This window comes from Tupaia chinensis, unplaced genomic scaffold (genome assembly GCF_000334495.1).
Source record: "Tupaia chinensis unplaced genomic scaffold, TupChi_1.0 Scaffold000360_1, whole genome shotgun sequence".
In the NCBI taxonomy this organism is placed as follows: Eukaryota; Metazoa; Chordata; class Mammalia; order Scandentia; family Tupaiidae; genus Tupaia; species Tupaia belangeri.
Genome location: NW_006159856.1, coordinates 1,844,593 through 1,859,806, shown reverse-complemented (window position 1 = coordinate 1,859,806; position 15,214 = coordinate 1,844,593). Strand labels below are relative to the sequence as shown.

The window sequence follows — 15,214 nt, the reverse complement described above, 5'->3', positions numbered from 1 at the left end:
TACTCACTGGGGTTTAGGCCTAAAGTCAGACTTGGGTTCATGTATAGGTATGTGTCAGCTGTGCTAGCTATTGGATATATTTAGACTAATTAAGTTCATTGGCAGAACAATTGAATGGGGGGGGGAAGGCATGGAGGGCAACCATGGATACCAGGGACAATGGGGGAGGAGGATGGGACATAGCAGAGGGTGGGGGATGGGGAATCAAGGATGGCAAAACCAAAGGCAAGGTATGCAGGACATAAGAGTAGGAAAATTATTTGCTGAGAACATGTATGTTGATGTGCTTGATTGAGCCAATGCACGGTGTATTTTGGATGGAAAATTCATTTGTGTGTTGTGATGGTGTATAGTGAATTAATGTAGAGAATGAATAAATTTAAAAGAAAAAAAAAGAAAAAAAAACATAATAAGATGATGGAATGATAGAAGATTTCTTCAAGTTAAAAGTTACAGAAAATGAATAAATTTTAAAAAAAAAAGAAAATGCATGGTAAAAAAAAAAAAGAAAGAAAAAGAGAGAGAGAAAGAGAAAAAGAAAGAAAGGGAGAGAAACACCGAGCAAGCTTAGTTATTTGAATGAAGATACAGACTAGGTCCTTTTCCATCCACATCGCCCTAGAACTTTGTGAAACATATTTCCCTATTGAATAATTAAATTGAGGAAATAAAGCAAATAAGAAAAATAAAGACTATGTATTGACTCAAAGATTTTGTGGATGTATATCCCTGCTTAATATATACCAAATGTCTACACTTTATGGCAGAAATAGAAAGATCTGAAGATACATTGATAAGAGTAGGGAGGACAAGTGTAGATAGCAGAGACTGTATGGGACAGGGGTGGGTAATAGAGGGTGGGCAAGAGGGGCTTGGGGAGGAAATATTTAACAGATATAAGAATGTAAAGTTCTTCATTGAAAATGATGTACATGGTAATATCTTGATTTGATTGTTATGTACTGCATGCATATTTTGAGAAAAACATATGCTACAGAGATGTACAACAACGAAATGTGAATAAGAACTAATATATGTGTGTGTATGTATGTATGTATGTGTGTGTGTGTGTATATATATATATGTTTGTATATATTATTTATTTATTTAATTTTTGCCAGTGTAAAACAGGCCTGGACAGCCTCTGGAAGGAACTGCAGAATTTCTTCACTTGATTCTGGATAGTAGTGAGGGAGTGTGGAAGTAAGACTTCCACTGAATACCATTTTAAATCTTTTGGATTTAGAGTTATGTTAATATATCTTTTTTTTTTTAATTGCCAGAGGGTATGTGCCCTCACCAGAGAGAGAGAAAGAGAGAGAGACAGACAGATAGACAGGGAGAGGGAGAAAGCACCTCCCTATGGGCTGTGATTATGCTACAATCCCTTCTCCCTTTTCTTCATCTTGTTGCAATTTGGGGCATTCACATGTACCTGGTGTGTTTATCAAGCTGCCAGGGCAGGATATGAAGTGCATGGTCAGCCATATGGGATCCAAGTCCCTTAACCACCGGGCCAGAAGGCTGGCCCCAGAAAATCCGATATTTTTAAAAATATGAAATAGAATGTATTTCCTGGGCCCATATTTCTTTGAAACAATTGAGGGGAAAAGTAAAAGAAAGACATTTTTGGACTTGGCCAGTCCCACTTCTCACTCTATGTGCAAGAGGGGTCTGGAAGGAGGGTTCTAGAAGGAGGGTTCCCCTGTCCTGCTGGCCTTCCAAGACCAGGGCCCCTGATCTCCCTTAACCTTGTGTGTAAGTCTCCCTCTTCTGACTGTGCCCCTGGCCCTCTGCTAGGGGAGGGGTGGGTACTGAGTTGGCCGTCACCCTGGACTGTGAGACTGACCAGCTGTCTGGTGCTTCCCTTGCCAGCACAGCCTAACCTTTTCTCATTCTCCTCCTTAGAACTCAGGCCCACTGGCCCATACCCATGGTCTGCTGAGCAGCCTAGATCTCCTGGTCCCAGGGCTTAAGGTTCTGCATACAAGGCCCTGTTTGGCCTCCTTGCCTACATAGACATGGTCCAACAACTCACTCTTGGCCACAGGTCAGAAATCTGTGGTCTTTGGACTTTACCTTGTGCAGGTTCCTCTGGCCGGCATTTCCCCACCTTCGTCCTAGAAAATCTTTCCTCAAACCTTTGGACTTTCTGCATGTCCTGGGCTGCTTCTGTTCCCCAGGGACTCTCTCATTCCCACCCTGCTTGCCTGTGTGGGGGTGGGGACTCCTGGAATATAAGGAAGAGGAAGAAGTGGCTCTTCCTATCTTCTAGGGGAACACAATTTAACCCACAACACTGCCCTTTCCTGCAGCTGTTGTCTAGATTCTGTCTTTTGGTTTGTGTTTGCGGAATTATCTAGCAGGTGGCAGCCTTGCAGTGATTAAGGAATGATTCCCCTGGGGCATGGCCCCCTCACAAAAAATGCTCATGGCCTCTAGAGAGGTGCCCTAGTGAAATGACACCTGCTCCAAACAGACATTACCTATCCAGGAGAGAGGATAGGGGTTGTGTGCTGAGCTTCCAGAGGCCGTTGGTGGTGCCTAGTCCCAGGGACCTCATAAGGAGTGGAGCGGGGGACAGGGAAGAGCCTGGAGCAAGGAGGTGGCAGGGAGAAGGAGCTCCTTCTCAATTTTTCACTAAAATTTTTTGTTTTGCATACAGAAAACAAGAAATGGAAAATTATTTGCTGACAATAACATGTTTGTTGATGTGCTTGATTGAGACAATATACAGTGTACTCTGGATGGAAAATCTCATTTTGTATGCTGTAATGATGTACAGTGAATGAATGCAAATAAATAAATTGAAATAAAAAAATAAAAAATAATAAAATGAAAAAAAATTTTGTTTTGTTTTGCTATAGGATGCATGTGCTCACTGGAGAAAGAGAGAGGGAGAGACAGAGAATGTGAGAAATCACTGCTTGGGGGGGATGGCCATGACACAGTTCCTTCTCCTCCATTCTTCTCAGGATTTTCGGGCATGTGCACACACGTGCTTGGTATGAGTTTTAAAATGCCTGGTCTGGGACTTGAACCAGGCATTTGCCTACATGGTCTCCAGTGCCTTATTCTCCATGCCACTCTCCCTCACTTTCATTCCTCCCTGAGGAGCTGGCCAAGGCTTTCTGGCTCACCCCACCCAGGCTCTTTGCTGTTGCTTCCCTCATCCTCTGCCCCTCCTGCCCGCCATGGTGTGAAGCAGACTCTCTGCTAGGGGAGTCAGTCTCTCCCAGCTCCAGGCTACATGCTGTCTGCTTGTTCCTACCCACGCTTCCATGCCATTCTCTGTGTCAGGCCACTTCTGTTTTCTAAAATGACGCTGGCCCAAACCCATGATGGAGACCGATGCTGGGGAGGCCCTGGCTCCCTAAGTTCAGCGCCCAATGTGCATGATGGCAACAATGGAGAAGTGTCTCTCAAGGGTAAATGGGTCCCTTTCTGACTTCAAAAAGTGGACTACAGGGACCAGCAGATGGCAAATCGTTATGTCGGTGGACACCCACTTAGCCAACCGTAGTTTGAGTCCTGGACTCAACAGCTTAAAACTCACGCCAGGCACATGTGCATGTGTGCCCAAGATCCCAAGAGGAGAATGGAGGAGAAGGGTTGTGGCATGGCCATCCCCCCAGGCGGGAGTGTACATGAGCCCTAGAGCAAAAATCTCTCTCTACAAAAGAAAAAAGGGACTTCAAAAGGTTCGCTGGAAAATGAAATTAAAGTACAAGTCTATTTTGTTGTAAAAAAATTCAAAATCTATGCAGTTATTTCATAATACATATTTTCCATAAAGTGTTTGAAGATTGAACTCTCTTATAGACCAAATCTTTTCCCAGTGGCACATCTCTCTGTGAAGCATGCTACTCAGAAAGTTCCATCAGAGGCCCAGGAGGCTGCTGTGTGAGTGTGTGTGTGTGTGTGTGTGTGTGTGTGCGCACATATACACAGCAAAGGTCCTGGATTTAAATATGGAGAGGAAGAGCTATCACAAACCCACCAATCCCTGGCCTTCCCCAGTCCCTTTCCCAGTGGGATGCATTCCGCCCTACTGAGGCAGTCGCTCACCTTTCTAGTCACAGATTGCCCACCTCTCCACCAGGTCCCCAGGACTGAGCACTTCAGCAGTAACTCTGGGTAGTCCTGGGAGCCCCCTAGTTCCAACCTGGCTCTCTCTTCCCTTCGCCTCAGGAGGCCCCTGTCTGGATTAGTTTCCTGGGGACACTCTAACAAATTACCACGAAAGGGCTGCCAAAAACAATAGAAACACATCTTCATCACAGGCTCTAGAGATCAGAAGACTGAAAGCGAAGCGTTGGCTTCTTCTAGGCACTGTAGGGAGAATGTGTTCTAGGCTGCTCTCTCAACTTTCTGTCCCTCTCTCCTCTCTCTGTTTCTCTTTCCGCATTTTCCTCTTTTTTTTTTTTTTAAGTTTTTTCTATCGGGCACATATGCTCATTGGAGAGAGATAGAGAGTGGGATAGTGAGAAATCGCCTCCCTGGGGGTATGGCCAAACAGCAATCCCTTCTCCTCCATCTTTTGTTTGGGAGCACGCATATATATTTAAACTAAATTATTTTTTTAAGCACTAGAAGGTGTATACGAGAGAGAGAGAGAGAGAAAGTGAGAGATCACCCTCAGTGGGAGATGACTTGCCACAATCCTTTCTTCTCCATTCTCCTCTCATGATTTTGGGCATACATGCACACGCACCTGGTATGTTTTTTAGGCCACAGGGTCTGGGACTCAAATCACGCAGTTGGCTATGTGGGACCCCAGCCACCTTAACCTTCATGCCACCTGCTGGCCCAAGGACTTCAGCATGTATTGGGGACACAATTTAACCCACGACACTACCCTTCACTGCAGCCTGCTGTCCAGACTCTGCCAGTTGGTTTATGTGTTGTGCAGTTTTTCTGGCGGTTGACAATCTTAAGCCTTGGTCTAACAAAATCAGTATATTATAGGGACCAGCGGTTAGCATAATGGCTATGTCACTGGACTCCCGTGTAGTCGACTGCTGTTCGAGTCCTGGACCCGGTGGCTTAAACTCACGCCGGGCACGTGTGCGTGCGTGCCCAAGATCCCGAGAGGAGAATGGAGGAGAAGGGATTGCGGCGTGGCCATTCCCCCCTGGGGGGTGATTCCTCACTTTCTCTCTCTCTGTCTTTCTGGCGAGTGTACGTGCCCTATAGCAAAAACCTCTCAAAAAAAAAATTAGTGTATTATAGTGATTTTCTGACAACGGGGGATAAAAGCGAGCTGTCCAAACTAGGTCAGTGTCTAGCATACCATGCTGCTTCAACTTAAGAAGGACTTTTGAAAGGATCTGAAAGGACCAGTGTCTGAAAAAGGAGCCTCTCCACCCGAAGTGGGCACCAGCACCAGTCTCAAAAGAGCCAGGTCCGCCCTTTGTTGGATGTGCTGGTTCTACCCATTGCTGCCAGTTTGCTGGGCCACCCACGGAAGCACACATGTGGTCATTGCGTTGTGACTCATCAGGTAACAGCTAGGACTCATTTGTCATTAGTAGCCCACCGGTTGTGTAACAACAACAACAGCAAAATCCCAAACTGTTCACTGTAACGACTTGTTTTTTCTGTGAACTGGCTGTTATTATGGCTAATGTTAGGAAATAAAGACATTAATTTTACCATTTTTTGTTTGAAGAAGGGTGACCTTCCCTTGCCAAAGTGCTACATGGGGAGTGAATGGGGGAATGATAAGTGCAGGCAGGGAACACTCAGGATGTTCCAGAAACACAAGGAGGCCAACGTGGCCACAGTAGGGTGGACGTGCGCAGGTCAGACGGGGGCTCTGGGTGAGATGGGAGCCACAGGAGGTTCTGAGCAGTCCAGGCACCATCTAGGTCATGTTCCAGTGTATCCTATCTAGTCGTAGTGGGAACAGACTATAGATGGGCAGCCTCAAACGCACACCAGTTGAAAGTGTCTGCTGTGAGTGTAGACAGGGGCTGCACTAGCGCCACAGCGGGGGTGAATTAAGGGTAGAACAGATGTGGGTGAGAGGAATGGAGCCCTTGGGGGGGCGGGGGCTTCAGGTTTCCCGCCTGAGCAAGGGGAGGTGGAGTTGCCAATGGCTGATCTGGGTCGGGGGAGGCTGGGGGAGGGTGGTGGTCAGATGGACTTACTCATGTCTGTATGAGCTGCATTGGAGGTGTCCATTGGACATCCAGGTGAGAAGCTGAGTTGCCTTTGGATGTGTGAGTCTGGGGCTCAGGAGAGAGGTCAGAGCTGGAAGGAGAAGCTGAGAGCCGTCAGCAGGCCAGATGACCTAGCATGTGTGGAGATGTGGACAGACCTTTGCCCACATGACAGTGCCCTGCCTACACTATCCCCTTTCTGGGCTTTCTGGCTACTGCCACACGGGGGGTGGTGATGGGGAGAGCGAGTTGCAGCTAATGAAGAAGGAAAGTGTGGCCAGGGGTCCAGCACAGGTGATACCTGAGCAGGTCATATGGGCTGGGGAGTGGGACTTGGCCAGGGCAGCCTCCCGGGGGCTAAGGCTGTAAAGGTGTTCACACAGGCCCAGTTAAACAAGAGCAGGAACAGTCGCAGAAAGGCTGCAGTGAGCAATTGAAAGGCAAACATGCCCTCATTACGGCATTTGCTATAACTGCCCCTCCTTCTAGGGAGCAGTGCTTCTTCCCCACCCCCATGATATGCTGGCAATGGCCTATGTGACAGTCCTTCAGCATATCACCTGGAGGACCTGGCCTCCTCTGGAGGTCCCATCCAACAGAGTCTAGAGCCAAAGTCCAGAAGATGGGACCCCTGTAACCCAAGCTTGCTTCCCCTGGGTATCTGCCATTTTCAGACTAGATAGATGCAAAAGTTGGAGCTTTAGGGGTAGAAGAGAGTGCAGTGATGAGATACAGGGAAGTCCTCATTTGCGTTGGCTATAGATGCTGAGGCTATAGATGATGCTAGAGTGAGGACAGACCTGAGAGATTCTGGGTCTTCAGCCTAGTAGACTACCAGCTTCTTAATTTGAAATGGGGAAGAAAACAGCAGGGACTACCAAAGACGGGGACAAGAGCTGAGGAGCTGGATGGCTAGCCTCGAAGGTGGCTCTGTTATTTCTTCCAGGTTTGGGTAGGAAGACAAAGGAGTGTCTGAAGCTCCCCAGCTCCCTGTGGGGCTCACTGCCCAGGCCAGCCCTGTCTCTCCATTGGAGGCCTGGCTAACCGCACATTCGGTAAGAATTGGGACCGTGGCCACTCTCACTGCCACTGTGCACACAGCCTCAGCTTCTGAAGGACCGAGGATGTGTTTCCAAGAGCAGAGGAGATGGATCCAGTCTAGAGGGTGGAGGGCAGGGAGAATACAGGCTGACTCTTCTCATACGTGATCGTTGAGGACAGAACCACCCTGTGGACACAGTATCCCCTGAGTTATGGTCAATGCCTAGTTGCACTAGTCTGGTCTGAGGTGCATTCTGGGTGACAGAATCACCCTCACAACAGAAGAGGTCTCCATGGACAGCACTGTCAGCCATCCTGACTTGGAGTCTCCTCTCAGGCTTCTCTCCACCAGGAAGAAAGGCAATTGTTAGAAATTAGTTGGATGCTGTTTCCCGGAAAGTGACTAGCTACATGACAGTTGTCATGGACTCGGCCTCCCAGGAATCATCCCGACCTTACCTGCAGGGAGGTAGATACAGCCTCCAGGAACTGCTCAGGATTGTCCTTCTCAGGTTTAAATTTGTTGAGTTGCTCAATCACAATTTCAATGCATTTTCTATAGTAGGACATTTTCCCAGGGCAGGATCCTAAAAAAAAAAAAAAAAATTACAGGTCACACCTTCCATGACCTCTGGGTTGCCAGCATAGCTGTAGCAGAAGTGACCCTAGGGCCCTCACCAACACCAACAGGAAGTCTACTAGGGTGCTGGGGACTTGAGCAGTGAGAAGTGTTGGATGAGTGAGGATTCTGGCTGAGGTATCCCAAAGCTCACTTTGAGATGGTCCCTGAAGGCCTCTCCTGCCAAGGAGCCCAGGCTGGCCTTGGTGAGTCCACCCTCAAGTTCTCCACTAACCTACAGCCCCAGCCCTCTCTGTTCTGTGCCCTAAGCTTCCCAGGCTGCCCCATGTGCACCCTAAGCCTCACAGCAATGTTGTGTGGATGAAGGAACTCTAGGAAGGTTCAGGTCAGAGAGCAGAGTTACCTGGTGAGCAGCTTCCAAGCATCTCTTAGCCCACCCACGAAAGGTGAGCATTTATTCAGCAGGCACTGCCCAGAGCGGACAGCAGGACCTGGGCAAGGGTGACCTAATTACAATGGTTAGGACAAGAAGGAACCCGGGGTTCCCAGGTTCAATATTCCATCTTAAATATGAGGGAACTGAGACCCAGAAAGGGTATATAGCTCGCAAGCCACCTAAAAAAAAAAAAAAAAAATTACAGGTCACACCTTCCATGACCTCTGGGTTGCCAGCATAGCTGTAGCAGAAGTGACCCTAGGGCCCTCACCAACACCAACAGGAAGTCTACTAGGGTGCTGGGGACTTGAGCAGTGAGAAGTGTTGGATGAGTGAGGATTCTGGCTGAGGTATCCCAAAGCTCACTTTGAGATGGTCCCTGAAGGCCTCTCCTGCCAAGGAGCCCAGGCTGGCCTTGGTGAGTCCACCCTCAAGTTCTCCACTAACCTACAGCCCCAGCCCTCTCTGTTCTGTGCCCTAAGCTTCCCAGGCTGCCCCATGTGCACCCTAAGCCTCACAGCAATGTTGTGTGGATGAAGGAACTCTAGGAAGGTTCAGGTCAGAGAGCAGAGTTACCTGGTGAGCAGCTTCCAAGCATCTCTTAGCCCACCCACGAAAGGTGAGCATTTATTCAGCAGGCACTGCCCAGAGCGGACAGCAGGACCTGGGCAAGGGTGACCTAATTACAATGGTTAGGACAAGAAGGAACCCGGGGTTCCCAGGTTCAATATTCCATCTTAAATATGAGGGAACTGAGACCCAGAAAGGGTATATAGCTCGCAAGCCAGATTTTTGTATGGGCACTGAACATCTGCAAACACATCAGCTCAGGAGCTTACCCAAAGCCCCTTTCTGGGAGACCTGGGAAAAGCTGCTTGGGGGACCAGCTCTAAGGACAGCAGGTGGCCTCCCAACACCCTCAGAAGAGGGGTCACCTTATTAAGGAAGGTTTCGCCTGCCATCGTGGTGTGCAAGCATGGACTCCAGTAGAGCTGCTCAGGTTGGCAGTGTTGGCAGGTCTGCCCTGGGCTCCTATTTCTTTCCCACTGCTCTCCATGATCAGGAAGCTACTTGGGGTCAGGTGGGTTTGCAAAGTCACCATGTGGCTAGCTTTCCTGGTTACCAGCCACTAATAAAGTTGGGTTGCTGGTCCTCTGGTGACACTAGAGGCACTTGTCTTCCATCCCCCAATGAACTGAAACAGCTCCAGATAGCAGCCCCCAGACCTGGAGCTTCCAGGCTAGAGAATCTACATATGCTGGCATTGGACAGTTCCTGGCCAACCATACATCATTCATTGGTTGACTCCACCCATCTCCAGTCACTCAAAGAGGAGGAGAGACCAGATGCCACCAGTTATTTCAGAGAAGGCTCTTCCATGAAACACAGAAACAGAGAAACATGAGAAAACATACAATGCACAAAGCAGGAAAAGCCTAGAAACAAACAACTATGCCCTTTCAAGAGGGAAGAAGAGACTCAAGAAACAAGTAGCATTTGGAAAAAAAGAAAGGACTCCTGGGAATTACAATATGACAGAGGGAAGAAAATATAAATAGAAGACATGGAAGATAGAACTGAGAAAACTCTCCAGAGGCAGAAAGAGATGGAGCTTTAGAAAGCAGGAGAAAGACACTAAGAAAATAAGGGAACCATTCCAAAAGGTCCAAATACCAATTAAAGGAGTTCCAGAAAGAGGAGAGAAATAAAACAAGACAATGTCCCAGAATCGAAGGATGCAATTTTCCAGATGGACAGGGCTTCCTGAATGCCCAGCACAATGAATGAATTATGACATTTCAGAGCTGGGGATGCCCCTGAACGTTTTTGGAGCAGGAATTGGGGGTCTGGAGTAGCGTCAGACTTGGGTGTCCCAAGTATCTCCAGTGTACCCACTTCCAGCTTATGGGGCCCTGCATAGACTTTCTGGAGAGGGTCTGGGAGGAGGTAGTCATAGGTCCGCAAAGGTGGGGCACAACCCAAGGGAGCATCTTTTGGGATTTCCAAGGTGACACAGGCCACCCCAGGATGACAGCAGGACAAGGCAGGGGCTCCAGGGGGGGGGGGCTTATTCAAGAGGCGCTTGCACTTGGCATGCTCCCTGATAGGTTTTACTGTCTGGTTAGGAAAGGAAAGGAAATTTCCACAGCCACCTGCCTCAGCCCAGGCCTGAGTCCTCACCCCTCTGCTGGACGTGGTTCTGCACCACACCCCTGCACCACCCGGCAATTGAGGCCTGACTTGGAGCGGTCCCCTTTGGGCTGCTTCAGAGGCTCAGCCTCGGCTATGCATGGACTAAAAAGCCAGGAGGAGCCTCTCTTTACTGAGGCCAGAAGAAAGGCTTCTTGCAATTTGGAAATCAGTTGAAATTGACTTGAAACCTTAGTGTCGACAAGCTTTGGAGACCAAGTCCCAGAAAACAAGGCACATGATCCATTCCTACTGAGTAAGCTAGTTGTGGGCATGGCCAGGGCACTGTCACTGTCCTGGAGGCAGCCCAGAGCCTGTGGGTTGAGGCCCAGGAGGAAAGAAGCCCTGGGCCCCTGGCTCACGAGGAGGGCAGACACCTGACCACCTTCCCCCTCATCTGGAGGCCAGCAAGTCAGCTTGCTGTGAATTCCTCAGGCTTAGATGATATCAGATGAAAAGCCATTAAATATGCAACCCATGGGGGCTGACATATGGATTCTCTAGGCAAGCTTGGCTCTGGGCGAGGTAAGTGAGCTCTGAGGTTTATGTATGAGGCCATCTCATTCCCTCCGCTTGCTCTCAATGACCTCCACAGGGGACCTTCCACCCAGAGGTGTCCCTAACCAATCCCTGCAGGAAATCTCTGCTCCTGGGAAAGCTGGGTAGTGAGAAAAGGACCACCTGTCTTCCCCCCCACCCCCTGCCCCTGTCCCAACTCCCACCCCTGCCCCCAGGGTCCTCTCACTCTCATTCAAATCTATCTAGTCTTCTGGGGTGGAGAGATGCTATCAGCTGTGAGCCAAAGGCTAAGGAGACCCAACAAGCACCTTCTGCTGGAACAAATGCAGAGCCATTATACATTCAGAGTAGAGCCTTAACTTGTGACAGTCTTGCACCCAGTTGCTGTTTTGGCCTTTCTGAATGCAGCACTCCCTTGGAAAGGACTAAGCAGGTCAGGCACCCAGTGTGGCCAGAATGGGGGCGTATGTTGCTGCTGACTCTGGAGTTGGCCTTGGCCTCAGGTCCGGCCCACATGGTGACACAGATAGTTCTGGACAGTTGTAACACAGCCAGGAGTGACAATAGCTAGGTGGCTGGTGGCAGGAAGCATTTTTCTGAAGTATTGCTCAGCAGGGTGGGGGGTCTGTGGCTTTTGCTCCAGGCATCATTGAGAGTGATGAGGGCTCCCAGGCAGACATAGAAAAGGGGGTGAGCTCAGCAGTTTATTGATTCTAGTTCCCATCTTCAACAGGGTCACCTAAGTTGAGGTGCTTTTAAAAACTCCACAGGGGAACTGGGTCTTCAAAGGTGCTATGGAGGGATGGCCTACCATTGCCTGGAGCAGAAAGGGAGGGGTTTCAGTTATGTTGTCCTGTGCAGCCTTGGGAAGCATTAATGCTCACACTGAATGGCTTCTTCCAGGCTTTTCCTCAGGAGTGGGACAAGACCATCTGCAGAGCAGGAAGTGCACCGTTTCCTGCAACAAGAATGGCTCTTTGTGGTTGAGAGAGTGAGTTGTCTCCCTCCTATAACACAGGGAGGGGCAAGGACAGCCCCAGGTGAGCACCTGCAGCAGGCCTGTGGACAGGAAACAGAAGGGCAGCAGCCTTGGAGGGTGGTGGAGACTGTACACGAGCAGGAGCCAGGCAGGCTGCTGGATGACTGAAGACAAGTGGCTTAGCCTCTCTGTGACCCAGGTTCTGAAGGGTAGGGAGGGATGTGCAGGAGGGGCGGGATAGATGGTGTCCCCATGGGGTTGAGGAAAATGAAGGGAGCCTGTATGTATGAAAGGTAAAAGGAGACAAGGGTGAGTAGCAAGCTTGCGGGGTGCCTGCATGGTAGGAGAACTGAGGGACTAGGTGCCAGGGGCTGGAGTCCAGAACCCCTCCCTGAGGCCACCAGTTGCCATGGCAAGAGTCCTGATGCCTGGTGCCCCACCTGGGTGTGACCCCTGTGGCCCCCTCCCATTGGGTTCCTGCCCTAGCCCTCCTGTCTGGTCCCACCCCAGCTTGGATCTACTGCTCTTCCTCTCCTGCTCCCACTGGGGCCCTAGAGGCTCTCGTGAGCTGTTGGGACTCTGGGGGCTCTTTGTTCCACTTCAGCTCACTCCTAAGTGGAAAACAATCTCAGATACTCCAGGAATCTCTGAGCCCAAAGCAGCACTGTGCGTGTGGGGAGAGAAGAGAAAGATTTTTCCCTCTTAGTGTAGGGGTCTGAGCTCCAGGGAGCAGTCGTTCCCCCCCCCCCCTTCCCTTGGGTTCCCTGCTTCTATTTCTGCTTCAGGGGCAAACAGTGACAATGAGGGGCTTAATCCTCAGGGCCAGGGGAGTGCCTTGCCTTAGGGTCCCCAGAGGGGAGAAGTGCTAGAAAAGATACTGTTTCTTGGTTTGCCATCTACATCCTGGTAAGGTCTTGTTTTCTCAGCCTAATGCAGTTAATGGGCAAAAGAAAATGTAAAAGTCAATAGAAAGCACACCTCTCCCCCCCCCTATCCACTCTACCCCAACATCACAGGTCTTCCCCCACCTATCCACTCTACCCCAACATCACAGGCCTTGCTGAGCAGGAACTGGAATTCCGGGTAATCTTTTTTTTTTTTTTTTTTTTTTTTTGGGGGTTTTTTTTTTAGCACATGCATTCGCCAGAAAGAGAGAGACAGAAAGCGAGAAATCACCCCCTAGGGGGGATGGCCACCCTGCAATCCCTTCTCCTCCATTCTCCTCTCGGGATCTTAGGCATGCATGCACATGTGCCTGGCATGAGTTTAAGCCACTGGGTCCGGGACTGGAACCGAACTGCAGTCAACTACATGGGAGTCCAGTGACATAGCCATTATGCTAACTACTGGTCCCTGGGGCTAATCTTCAGGTTGCCCTGGAGGCCTTCCAAGCACTTCCCTTGTAATTGATAACATGTTCATGGGAATCTTCTTCCCAGGCTTTGTGTTTGAGAAGGCAGGAGATATTTCCAGGTGAGGTCTGCCCAGTCTGACCATACCAGCTAGCTACAGAACCCATTTACCAGGTCTTCTAGAACTGCCCCTCCCAACCCTACTGGCAAGAGGCAGGTGTTCCCATGGGACTGGCCAGTGTGGGGAAAGGCAGCAGAATCTGAGGCTTTTGGCCTGAGCTGCAGTGGGTGGGAAGAGTGGGTCCCACTGCTAAAGTGGGGAAGGTTTGTGGAGAAGCAGTTTCAGGTCAGCAGGCTTAGAAAATATTATTGCGAATTCTATTATTTTCCAATTAAATCATACAATAAAACTGAACCCTGTTCTACTATAGGATCCATGTAAGTAAAGGTTTAATTAAATTAAATTAATTAATTAATTTATTTATTTAGGAGAGATTTTCACTGTAGGGCGCGTGCGCTCACCAGACAGACAGAGAGAGACATAGAGACAGAAAGCGAGAAATCACCCCCCAGGGGGGATGGTCACGCCGCAATCCTTTCTCCTCCATTCTCCTCTCGGGATCCTGGGCACGCACGCACACGCGCCCGGCGTGAGTTTTAAGCCACCGGGTCCGGGACACGAACCGCGGTCGACTACGTGGGAATCCAGTGACATAGCCATTACGCTAACTGCTGGTTCCCAGTAAAGGTTTTAGAAAGCACATCCCATCAACACAGATCCCCAAAAGTTTTTAGCTACTGTGGGGTTCAGTTGGAGGCCATGTCCTAACCCCTTCAAAGGCTGAGATCACTGTCCCTGGAGCCCTCACCCTGTACGCCAGCTCTATTCACTTGGGTTTCTCACAGGCTTAGGAGGTCCTTCTCATGAGGCTCCTGAACCACACAATACTCTTTCTCCTCCCCCTGATGAGCTCCTAGGCATCTCTCAGTACCCGATGCAAATATTGCCACCTGTGCAGCCAGCTCTGAGGCATGGTAGTAATTAGCTGCTAAAGAGAAGTGGATACCACATGGTGAGTGAGGTTCAAATCACTAGCCCCAGCAGCCTGAAACACACCTGGCATGCTTATTAAGTACCCAGGATCCAAAGGGCTGGAGGGCTGGAGGAAGGGGAGTGCTGTGCGGCCAGACTCTGAAGGATGCTCCTGTCTCTCTCTCTCTCAGATGCACTATCAAAGACAAAAAAATGTGATGCCTTGCTTCCTCCCCAGCCCTTCCCTTCTCTGTGCCTCCTTTGATGTCACACCAACTTCCATTAAATTGCTATGAGTGGCTTGGACAGGATCCTGCTTCATCTCCTGAATCCCAGCCCTAAACTCAGAGCTGGCACTTGGCAAGTACCTCTGAAATGTCTGTGCCATGCATGACTGAATGTAAAAAGACAGAAAAAAGGATCAAGGACCCTAAACTGTGCTTTGATACCTAGAGATAAGACCTACCCAAAGATCATATTAACTCTCTCTCTCTCTCTAGATATATATAGTATATATATATATATACACACACATATATATAAAATGTATATATGTTTATCTCTGGGGCCAGCAGGTGGTAGTAGGGCGGTTATGTCGCTGGACTCCCACATGGCTGACCATGGTTGGAGTCCTGGACCCAGTGGCTTGAAACTCATGCTGGGCATATGTGTGTGCCCAAGATCCTAGGAGGAGACTGGAGGAGAAGGGATTGTAGCATGGCCATCCCCACTGGGGGGGGGGGTTAATTTCTCAGTTTCTCTCTCACTGTGTCTGTCTGTCCCTCTTTCTCTCTCCCCAGCAAGTGCATGCCCCCCTTTTTTTTAAAGAGAGATTTTTGTTATAGAGCACATACACTTGCCAGAGAGACAGAGAGAGACAAAGAGACAGAAAGCAAGAAACTACCACCAGGGGATGGCCA

At 49.3% G+C, this 15,214-nt stretch overlaps 1 protein-coding gene across 2 annotated transcripts in view; it reads right to left on the bottom strand.

Annotated features, from left to right (window-relative positions):
• CFAP99 (cilia and flagella associated protein 99) overlaps nucleotides 1-15,214 on the bottom strand; it is a 71,431-nt gene that overhangs the window by 46,108 nt on the left and 10,109 nt on the right. The window contains exon 2 of one of the 2 annotated variants that reach the window (XM_006152957.2): nucleotides 7,665-7,792. In XM_006152957.2, coding sequence (XP_006153019.1) covers nucleotides 7,665-7,775 — 111 coding nt within the window. In that variant the 5' untranslated portion in view covers nucleotides 7,776-7,792. Of the gene's footprint in view, nucleotides 1-7,664; nucleotides 7,793-15,214 lie in introns of those variants that run through there. The other variant, XM_014589524.1, reaches the window with a different exon arrangement.